The 12172-nt window shown below is 35.3% G+C and overlaps 1 protein-coding gene across 2 annotated transcripts in view; it reads right to left on the bottom strand.

Annotated features, from left to right (window-relative positions):
- Window positions 1-12172, bottom strand: part of LOC129940447 (protein Skeletor, isoforms B/C) — a 169096-nt gene that overhangs the window by 96123 nt on the left and 60801 nt on the right. For both annotated transcript variants that reach the window (XM_056048793.1, XM_056048794.1), the window contains exon 2: window positions 3399-3475. In XM_056048793.1, the coding sequence (XP_055904768.1) occupies window positions 3399-3475 (77 nt within the window). The remainder of the gene's footprint in view (window positions 1-3398; window positions 3476-12172) is intronic.

Genomic DNA, 12172 nt, shown 5'->3' with positions numbered 1-12172 from the left:
AATATGTAAGTAATATTTCTTTACAATACAAAACGTGATGTACTTGTAGCTTGTCTGAGAAGTGTTTTGTAGACAATAATGACTTTGAAAGTTTTTGTACTATGAACTTGAAGTAGAGATTTGTGAAGTAAAGTTCTGAATTTGAAATTCATGACACTTGGAAAACTAATTGACTGCCTTGGTCAAAATTTACGTTCAAAGAATGAAGTTGACTACAAATGAAGTCCTTTGTGTTGCCTGAACCTGCCCATTCTTTTAGGAACGCAATCTCTTATAAATTCAATATAAAGATTGCATGAATTAACCTTGAGGGACTTCAAATTTACAATTACCAATAATTTTATCTTAAAAAGTTTGCAATCATTTTTAATAAATCTTTAAATGCGAAGGGTCGTTATCTTGTTGCGAAATCGAAGCTTACGTAATAGGTTAATTTTTGTGTTAATTTCTTTAATACGGTCAACTCCAAACGAGGTGAAATATCCCAATACTACCATTGACGACCGAAAGTGCATTATAGTCCATTTGGTGTTTTGTATACAATTGACACTTTTAAAACTCAGATTCCAAATGAACAAATTTAAAATAGCGGATTTGTATTAAATGTATTCAAACGAACCGATTTGTCTTGGACTCACATCTCTGCTTTCCACGGCTGTCATTTTGGTTTTTATTCTTGAAATATCTTGTTATGATTTCTGCTAATCAGACAGTTGGGATTTTTACTTTGCCGATGATGTCAAGAAAGTAACCGCTTTGTTAAGTCTAGTGATTTGTCTATTATCAGCAATAGTGCTTTTATGCAGTTTTATTCGTTAAAAATCTTCAAACATTGTATTATTTAATTATTTAAAGCTCATTCCTTGCAACATTCCATTGACTTTACATTTTTTAGAAGGATAAATGTAATTAATAGCAGTATTGTCATGTTTTGAGCAAGTTAAAGAGCCCAATTTGAAAATATTTGTAGCCCAAAATCGTAATCCAAAAGAGTAGCCCAAAAATCCCAAAGTAGGATAGCTGGCAAACAAAGTTTACTTATTTGTACAAGCAAAATTAATGTAACAAGATTGCTTAAATTTGTGCTTATTACAGCCCAAATATGGCTGGTCTGTCGCACTGTAATCGTTTTTGAGAATTTTGAAAAAGATAGCCATACTTTTAATAAATAGACCAATCGCTTTCATACTAAAAGAACTGTCGGAGTTTTTAAAAACAAAAATAGCCCAATTTACGATAAATAGCCCAGATATTAACATATATCAATATTTAAGCTGTTTACAGCTTAATTGTGCTTGCGTTATCACACCAAAGTTGAAGTCGGGGATTTAAAAAAGAATATCAAAGTTTGAGCTATTTAAAGCCTAATATAAGCTTGGACTATCACACTCAAATTGCTGTCATCAGTTTTGATAGCAATATTTCCGATAAATAGCCGTACCTGGCTGTCATTTTATTAGTTAACGTAACTAAATTCAGAGCTAAAAAATCGCCAATGATTAGATTTTTCTAAGTTGAGAGGGAACAATTCGCCCAAGATTGAATATTGTGGTGTCAAACTTAAACATTTTTTGGAAATTTTGAAAAGAGAATAGCCCAATTTTCGATTTGTAGCTCAGATATTTAAAAAATAAATTGGGTGGCGCAACAATCTGTTGAAAACTAGGGCCTAGTGGCTTACAACCCTCAACCATTCCTGTGTGCGAGTACTGTTGTCAGGGATGGTGGGGACCTACAATTTCACTTTACATGACAATAATTACTCTTGAAGATTTTAGCAATTCCTCGCAAAAGGCAGTACCCGCTAAAAAAACTTTAGATGACATAGGCAGAGATCGCACCTAACAACTCTGGCATGATAGTCCAACGCACTGACCATCATGCCACGGGTTTTATTTATTATTTAATTATTTAACGAGCATTCTTTTGACATTTTTTAGAAGAAAAAAAGTAGTTAATAGCAGGATTAACATGTTTGGAGAAAGTTAAAGCGCCCAATCTGAAAATATTTGTAGCCGGAAGTCGGAATCCAAAAAAGTAACCCAAAGAAGGTAAAGTTGATTATTTGTACGAGCGAAAAAAATGGACAAAGATGGATCAAATTTGTGCTAATTGTAAATTTGAGCTATTTACCGCCCAAATATGTCTGGACTGTCACTGGAATTGTTCTTAAGAATTTTGGAATTTTTAAATAAATAGCCCAATTGCTGTCATACTGAAAGAACTGTTGGAGTTTTTGGAAAAAATAGCCCAATTTCAATATTTAAGCTATTTACAGCTCAATTATACTTGCGTTATTACACCGAAGTTGTAGTTGGGGACTTTGAAAAAAAATTGCGATAAATAACCCACATATTTATATCAAAATTTGAGATATTTAAAGTCTAATTATGCTTGGGCTGTCACTGAAATAGTTGTCGGCAATTTTTATAGCCTTATTTCCAATAAATAGCCTAATCTGGCAGCCGTTTTAAAATTAAACGTAACTAAATTGAGTGCTTAAAAATCACCCATGATTAAATGGCTATTTATTGCCCAAGTATAAGTGCTGTCATTATAAAATTGTTTTCGAACACTTTGAAAAAATATTAGCCTTATTTCTGGTAAACTATTACACTAAAATTGTTTTCGCCAATTTAAAAAAAAAATTGTCCAATTTCCAATAAAAAGCCTAATTTGGAAGTCATTTTGCTTGTAAATCTAAGTTAAGAGGGAACAAATAGCCCAAGATTGAAAATCGTGGTGTCATACTTAAATAGTTTTCGGAAATTTTGAAAACAAAATAGCCCAATTTTCGATTTCTAGCCTAAAAATTTATATTAAAATTTGTAGCTCAGATATGTATATTAAAATTTAAGCAATTTACAAGAAACTTATGCTTGGGTTGTTACACTGAAATTGTTGTCGGGAATTTGAAAATATAGCCTTATTTATCCTAAATAGCCCTAACTGGCTGTCATTTTATTTATTAAATCTTATTTGAGATCGAAAAAATCTCTCAACATTAGATTTTGGCTATTTTCAACCCAATTATAATTGTGTTGTCATACCAAAATCGTTGTCAAGAACTTTGAAAAAAAAGGTAGCTCAATTTCCAACAAGTAGCCCATTTTGACAAGCCTGGTAGATGAGAAAAAACAAAGTTGATGTAGAAATTCATTTTTTAGCTCAATATTATGACCACAACTGTACATATACATAAAAATAACGAGTTGTTAGTAGGATTCGAATGATATAAGAAAAAATAAGGGCTTGTGTTCCTGTACAGTCATAATCGTATGTACGGTACGGGTATATGAGACTTTTACAGTCTTCCTGGATGGAAAATTATATTTTATCTGCAGAAAAATCCTTTTTTTCTTTTTACTTTTTTTTGTATTATTTTTTGCTTCTCTTACCTTAATTCCATGTGCAAAGTTAGAAAACTGTCCGATATAACGACCGTAATATGGCTCAGGTGGAGCCCGCCCAAAAGCTGCAAATACAAAATAAAAAAAATTAAAACGAAGAATATAAGAGGGGATAAAATATATGAGTACTTATACCTATCATATTATACTGAAGTTGGTCTTAAAGGCTTTTAAAATAATTAATTAATATATACCTATAAATATATATATATAAAGTTATTGTGCGGTTGTGTATTATGATTTCACACAATGCAGATGAGATAAATAGGTTACTTTATACTTTACGTAATGGTAATAAGTTTCGAGAGGGATGATTTAAATTATAATTAATTCCTTGAAAATTGTCTACCTACTCTTAACCGTTAAAGACAATAAAACGTAATAACTAATTAAATACCACAATTTTAAGTTATTTCATGAGGGAATTTACCATTTTTAACCCATTTAAAGAGTCGAACAAAATAGCTTTGGTGAGGGCCAAAGTTTTTTCCTGCTCTAATACAGAAACTCTAAGAAAATATATCTACGTTAAACAAAGCCAAACATTTTGAAATTGCTTTTTGGTTAGTATGTAATCATTTAACAAAACATAAGGGGACAACATTCCAACCACCTCATTTATTAACATTCGCAGACAGTTCCTAGGCGCACCTCAATTCAGAACTTCTGCCATTTTGTCGTAAGCGACATTTTCAATTAATAAGCAAACTAAATTATTAAAATTTGCTACTTACACATGAAACCTTTATAGAAGTTGTCATGACTTAGCTTAAGCACAAATAATAATTTCCAATACTGTCTTGAGGTATAGACCAGCAGTAAGCTGTTGATATGTCGCTTACGATACAATTTATTTTGGCGCTTACGATAAAGTGGCGGTGGAAAGGGAAGGAACGTTATTGAGCATCTTTCAACAAATTGGAGTTTATGTTAACGGCCTGTGGCGTCCATGTTGTCTTGGCGATATGTCAAGTATACAAAATTAAACAATACGTAAAACTGACAACATTTCATTACTTAAATTAGTGTTTTTTTAGTAAAAATGTTGAATGTTAGAAGGATTATGGAGAAATTATTAACAAAGTAACCAAAAATATCACTACAGTCCTTTAAAGTGCCCTTTTCCACCTATTCTATGCTATTGGGTATATCAGACAAGACAGACTTTCACGGATTCAACGTTGTCAAATTCCTCAGTAAAAAAATATAATAAATATAGTGGAGCAAAAGTCTGTAGAGAACCAGGACCAGTGATTTACAACTCTCAACCATTCCTAAGGGAGAGTTATTTAGTAGGCTTTTCACACCAAGTCCGTTTTGGCCGAAAACCTACATTGAAAACTCAAGTTTTCCCATACGTTTTTGGTAAACCACAAGTAAACCATAAGTTTTATATAAAACCTCGCAAAAACTTGTAGCAGCAATTCAAAGTTAAACTAAACAAACAAACCTTTCGAAACATTCAGCGCTCAAATTAATGTAAACAAAACAGCTGATGGCTGCTGTCAAAACAAATATTTCATTTTAAAACAAATTTGATTGTGGTAAGTAATATTGACTTTGGGAAAGCTGCTTGGCAAATAAATAAACGTCAGCAATAAAAGCCCAGGTTACTATTAGCGGCACTGGTGGTTTCTTTATAATCCTCCAGAGTTTCAAACGCTCTTTGTTAAGCGAGGAACCGAGGAACTATGGCTACTGGCATGACGACCCAAAGGACAAGGAAGACTTGCTTATACTTCGTTATGACGTTTTAAAGGGATGCGTCTTTGCCACTAATATGTTCGACGCTTCGCTTACTACCTGGAGGAAAGACTTTGCGGTCACTCCGTTCAATCACAAGCACAAGGACTTGGGAGATATGGAAAAAGGCGATAAGTTAATTTTTAGAGGAGAATAAGTATGAAAGAAAATCTCTGGTGGAGGCTAAGTCGCAGCGGGCTATTAAAATTTGCGCCAAAACATTCCACAGTGTGGAAATCGTTGTTAAAGTGGGCTATCAAGAAGATCCCCAGTGCTTTGGACAAGCCAGGCGAGCCCTCAAAGAAAGAAACCAAAGAGACAGTCATAGAAAAATTGCAGCCCATCAAAACAGCTTCAGTGATGGCTCTGGATGAGTGTGATTTTGGTACGAATCTGGAACTAGGTATTGACTTTTTCTGCTCCGGCCATAAGGACCTACACGAAATCGTTCAGAATCTTCTCAACTCCGCCTTTAAGTTGTTCGGACGGCCACAATATATGGTGATTCCGAAGGCACATTTGGCCAAGAGAAGCTCAGTATTTTGGATATTTTCTATAGACAATTAGCTTCTCCTTAGTAAATTGTTTGGACCAGATGAAGTTAACAAAGAGGATACCAGCAGACAAGCGAGCTTGTAGTTCTTGTTGGATCATGTCGTGAGCCCATTCCACCCGACCCCAGAACTTGTCAGTTGAAACTCTTCTTCGAGACGAGCTAGTGTTACGGCCTTGTCTGCGCTGATAGCTGCTCTATCACAGCACAGAAAAGGATTATCGACTTAAGGGTGTCGACGGCAAAGACAAATCCTTAGAAAAATGTTGGTAGAATTCATTTTAGAAGAAATAGTCATAACTTCTAACTCACAAATTGTTTTCATCAATACAAAATTTGACAGCCGGTGTTTAACAAATTTAAATGTCAAATGAAAACGTGAAATGTTCGGTGTGAACGATTCGGGTTTCGGGTTTTCGAAAACTGTTTTGCCGAAACCTAGGTGAAAAGGCTATAAGGGATGCAATCCAAACAGCTAGTTAAGGAAAGCACTTGGCATGACAAGAATTATTCTTTGTCAATGTAGTAACCATCAAAGTCCTACACACCAACCGGCACGCCACGTGTACTACAATTTCATGGAAGACTAAGCATCAATTGGTACGGGTGAAGCAATTATCTTTAATGGTTTTTATTAGGTACAACTTTGAAAGTATACATTTGTGTCTGAAAAAGTCGTATATATTAGATGTAGTACCTAAATCTGTTCTTCTTATAGTAAGACCAAAGACGCTTTCACCGTTAAAAAAAAAAAACAAAGACGAGACTGTTTACTTTCCGCAAAAAAATTTGTAGGCCTTGTTAAATTCGTCAATCTCATCAAATACGTTTAGTCTTCTCAGTCTCATTATTCTTGTCAGCCTCGTCGATTTTTCAATCTTACCAATTTTATTATTGGCATTGGTCTTGTCGGCCTTGTCAGTGCAGACAGTTTCTTGATATCTTAACAGGTTCATAAAGTTTCGGGAATCTCGTCAGTTCCTCTAGTATTTTTAATCTCTGTTTCCCTAGATGCATCCATTTCTTAAGTTTTACCAGCACTCAGCAATTTCGTAAAGTTAGTTTCTTTATCAATTTCGTCCAGTTTCGTCAATATTGTCTTTCTCATCTGATATGTGCAGTATTGTCAGTTTTATCAGTCTCATCGGTGAAGTCAATCCTGTCAGTTTCCATTTTCAATATTAATCTCAATCTCCACAGTCATTATTATTTTTTTTCTTTGTCGTCAATTTTATCCAGTCCTATCAACCTCGGATATTTCTTTGGTCTTGTCAAGTTTGTTAATCTTTTCAATTTCGACATATTTATCAGTCTTGTACTTGTTATGACTTGCGTGACCTACTTAATATCTATGTCGATGCGTGACCTACTTAATATCTATGTCGATATACTTCCAATTTCGAGCTTATAAACCTTACACACATAATCTTGAATAGTTCCTTAAAGCCGATAAAACATAAAAAGACGACTTCTTGAGACCTTTTGAGGGTACTGTCCCAGATGTTAAATGATCTTTTATAACAAATGTATAATGATTACAAAGTTCAATAGGCCTTACTAATAATAAAAATTAAAGCTCACTTATATATTTAACTGGGTTTTAAATATTTTACCATACCTACCAATAAACATTTTAATAGTTAGGTTAAGGGCTTACTAAGGGACCCAGTTAAATTTTATCGTTGGGAAACTCAACTATAAACGGAGAGTTAAATTAAACTCCATGGTTTGCACTGTCATTTTGACAGAGTTGAGATTTGTTGTGATTGTTGTCTGCTGATTTTTAGTGGCAATATTTTAAAAAAGTAAGTCGAATAATACTTGTTTTCATATATAATTGTGATTATGTTCTAATAAATATCCATCATTTTTGGAAATGGCTGAAAAACAAAAATTAAAACGGAGCAGAAAGTCAAATTGGACGATGTCAATGAAGGAGCCACAAGTCGAAGCAGCTAGACCACTTGCGTATGTTATATCGATTTTAAGTTAAATGATGGCAAGTCATTATGGCAAGTGGCTTTGAATGAACGCCGAAACAAGGAAGAGACCGATGGAGCCGCTACAAGCAGGATGCGCGGACCAATTTAATCGATCTCAGAGGGGGCCGGAAGTCCAGAGAAGGTTTGCACGTAGAGAAAATTTTAAAAAGATCTTGGAAGAGTGTAAAATCAACATCTTTCTATACTCCCATATACAAATAATTTGTACTAATACTTAAAAGCCGATTTGAACCTTTGGCAAAACAATCGAAAAAAGTAAAGTTAGTTCTGTGAAACAAATTTAATGTGATCATATTGGCTGAATCACAAACACGCTTCAGCTTTGGCTTCACCTGACGTTTACGGGTATAGCCACAGGAATTCAATGCAGGCTATCACAATGGAGCTTCGACCTCACATTTCGTTTGACAATCGTAGGGAGAAGAACGTAATGTAACGTAATGTGACTCCAAACGGAAGATCTAGTTTAATTATCTGAACATTTGCTTTGTCTGACAGCTCAACAGCTGTAAAAAAAGTCAACAAACAAAATATATGATCTTTGGAGGGATGAAGTAATAGAAATGTCATTCAAAGTAACATTGAAGCAGGTCCACCGTAACACAGACTGAAGAGTGTTTGTGATTCAGCCATATGTCATTTCAAAGTATTGTTGAATGAAGGTAAATGCCACGAGCAAGACGACCAAACATAGGCCGGCGAACGCGTAATCAAGTGGCATTATTAACACGATATCAGACTACAGATGAACGCGCACAAGCTAATGCATCGCAGCGTGAACGTACTGCACAGAATAGATCTGTTGACCCTGTACCTGTACCGAATCTTGCACGGCGATCACGAATACGTAGTGCTGTTGTAGATGAAATGCTGCGTGCTGCTCTTAATTATTGTGATGCGGCTATAACTTTCCAGGTGAAACGCCCGGCATGTGTTGTGCTTATGGTAATGTGAGATTGCCACATTAGAAACTCCACCCGAACCATTGTATTCATTTATTTTTGGGATATCTCAAACGCCGCGCAGGAGCAGTTTTTGAGTAATATTTCAAATGACTTCTTTTGGTGCTACTAAAATTATAAGAGATAATTTTATGCTGGCTTTTAAGTTAAATACCTCAACAGGATTCTCCCATGTTTTTATCAATCTGAATCATAAAGTCTTAAAAATTCTGATCATGTGCATATATGACACAATCATGCAAGCCGTTTCCAATAATGCAGGTGGATAATGGTTCTTGGATGCACCTGGTGGTACAGGCAAAACTTTCGTTGTATCATTGATTTTAGCGACTATTCGATCAGTACAGAAAATTACATTTTCACTTTCATCTTCGGGAATTGCTGCTACATTATTAGAAGGTGGTCTCTGCATTAAAACTACCATTGAATGTACAGGTGATTAAAACTCCAACTTGCAATATTTCGAGAAATTCTACTATGCGAAAAGTTCTGCGATTAACGTCAATTGTTTTATGGGATGAGTGCACAATGGCGAAAAAATCAATAGAAGCATTTAATCGAACAATTCAAGATTTATGCGGCAATCAACAGCTTCTTGGTATTGATCTGATATTGCTGTCAGAAGACTTTCGTCAAACATTGCCTGTCATTCCTTGATCAAATCCTGCTGATGAAATAAACGCCTGTTCGAAGTCATCAGTTCTTTGGAGATATGTACGAAAATTGACACTGAAAATTAATATGCGTATTCACCTATATAATGGTACAACTGCAAATGAGTTTTCAAAACAATTGTTAGAAATTGGTGATGGCAAAAAACCTATCGACAGTACAAACGGATTGATGAATTGATTGAATGTGTTTTTACCCGAATATTCTTCAGAATTACAGAAATCATGATTGGTTGAGAGAACAAGCCATTTTAGCACCGAAGAACATTCATATCAATGCCATTCATTTTCAAATTCAAGGGAAACTATCAGGTGTAGTCACGACATATAAATCAATTGAAACTGTTATGAATCAAAAAGAGGCAATGAATCATCCAATTCAATTTTTTAATTCATTGGAACCAACTTGTATACCAACGCATTGCTTGAATCTGAAAATTGGTTCCTTGATTATATTATTGCGAAATATTAATAGACCAAAACTGTGTAATGGCACCAGATTGGGAGTGAAAAAGTTATTGCCAAATTTGATTGAAGCTACAATCTTAACTGGTAAATCAAAAGGAGAAGTGTGTTTGACACCGAGTATCCTAATGTTTCCAACTTATATGCCATTTAAATTCAAAAGATTACAATATCCTGTGCGTTTATCATTTGCTATTTCCAGAAATAAGGCCCAAGGGCAAACACTTTACGTTTGTGGCGTCAATTTGGAAGAATCATGTTTTTCACATGGCCAACTTTATGTTGCCTGTTTCAGAGTCGGTACCCCCAAATGTTCATTTATTCATGTTTATCCAAAAGTTTTAAGGGCCTTGCACATGAGAGCGAACAACGAATGAACGAATGGAAGAACAAACGTGATTTTACACATTTCAAAAAGTCAATTTCAAACAAAAACACATTTAAATTATAAGAAACCAATTGACAATTATGTTAGGAAAATAAAATTTTCAATTTGTTCTCTCAAACGAATCAATTTAATAAAAACAATTTTGAATTAACGAATTGCAGTGTGGTTGCTACGAACTGTCAAACTCTATTCGCGTTCCACATACCATCCACACTACAACGAATAAATTGTTCGCGCCCAACTTAACCTCAAAATTATACCACTCTTGTTTTGATTGTGCTGAAAAGGACAGTTATAAATTGACAATTCGTTGTTGTTTGGGTCATTTGGACTTTTAAATAGCTAGCAATTTAAAATATTTGTCGACTTCTAGTTCAATTTTAAAACTTATCTGAACTTCCTCCGTTTATTCCCACTAACAAGTTTCAAGAGCTTAGACAATTTTCCACATTAAATCCTGTTTATAAAAGCTCCTAGTGTGTCAAACTCTTCTTAAAACTTGTCTGCTATAACTGTGATTCCCCCCTAATGTACTCTGATAATGTATAGTTGTGTTTGTTTATGTTCAAAACTTCTCTGAAAGTTCTTGAACATTATTATCAAACTCTGATTGATTACTTTGCAAACATTACATCACCCCTCAAGGTACTTTTTCCATATTAAATTCTCCGTAAAATATTGTTCTAAAATTATGTTTACCAAAATTTAACTTTTAAATAGTCCTGGACTAAAACTCCTTTCGCCAAGCGTCTAACAATCGCCATTTCTTTAACAACCAACCGTCTAGTCTCCGTTGTCGTCGTCGTCGTCGGAGTCTTCATTGATGACTCAATTACCGTTAAAGTACACGTATAAAAACCATCAAATTCACCATCAACTCATCGTATAATCTTCTTCATCAATCCATTAACAACTTGTATCCTGATGGCTTGACGTGTGTGTACTTCTGATGCGCTACTACTTTCGTCCTTCGTGCACTTGTTTCACAATTCTACTTAGTGTATGCATTCAAGTTCCGCTCGCTTGTTGTTATTGTTGTTGTCCTTCCCCCTTTTGCTTATCCCTTAAATTTATACTGTTCTCCTGTTTTCTTCTTTATATACTTTAGCGGATAAATTTATATTGTGTATTTGACAAATATTTACCAAGAACTTAATAAAAACATTCATCACACTCGTTCACAACCAAAACACATTGCAGATACGGATCTATTACCCGTCTATGCTAACATCAGCGTCTCTACACTACACTCTGAAAAGACGCCGACGAACGAAGCTGACGGTGACGAAGACGGAGACGGAGTCGAGAGATTCCTCAATCCGTCAGCGATATCCTAAGCAACGACCAACCGAACAATTCGACTCAACTAACTCAACGCAACGTTGGGATTTGGGTATCTGTATCCCGAAAAATAAAAAGGGTGATTCGCTAATGTTATCCCTTTCCCATCATTATCAACCCTACTTCGATTCCGATTCCATGGCAGCAACAGCGAAGGCAGCGGCGCGCGCGGCGGTGACGGAGGCGGTAAGCACTAAATTTAAAGAAAGCATCTTATGTGTTGGCACGGTTCTACTTCATCAGTCGTATTCGTAGTTGTAGTCGAAGTCGAAGTCGTCACGCAAAAGGGTATGGTATGAAAAAGGTAAGACCTGATGAAAGGGATGAAGCTGAGTTAGAGGGGAGAACTTAATTACGAGATATCGACAAACGTCGTCCTGGCAGCTCTCCTGCCATGGAGTCCCATGGGCACGTGCTCTGCTCTGATAGATTTTTTGTTCGCTTCCAGATTAATGTACGCATTAGTGGATTTAATGTACTTCCGTCCCTTACCTCCATCATCATCATCATCGTCCTCATCATCGTCATCGTCCTTATTCTCATCGTTCTCGTAACCACCTTCACCAGTTCTATTATTTTTTGTTGTGTGTTTTGTTCTGTCCAATGTGAATAAGGGTAGAAGATGGAGGACAGTGG

This window comes from Eupeodes corollae, chromosome 1, assembly GCF_945859685.1.
Source record: "Eupeodes corollae chromosome 1, idEupCoro1.1, whole genome shotgun sequence".
Classification (NCBI taxonomy): Eukaryota; Metazoa; Arthropoda; class Insecta; order Diptera; family Syrphidae; genus Eupeodes; species Eupeodes corollae.
The sequence above is the reverse complement of the archived record's forward strand: the minus strand, read 5'-3'. Positions and strand labels throughout refer to the sequence as shown.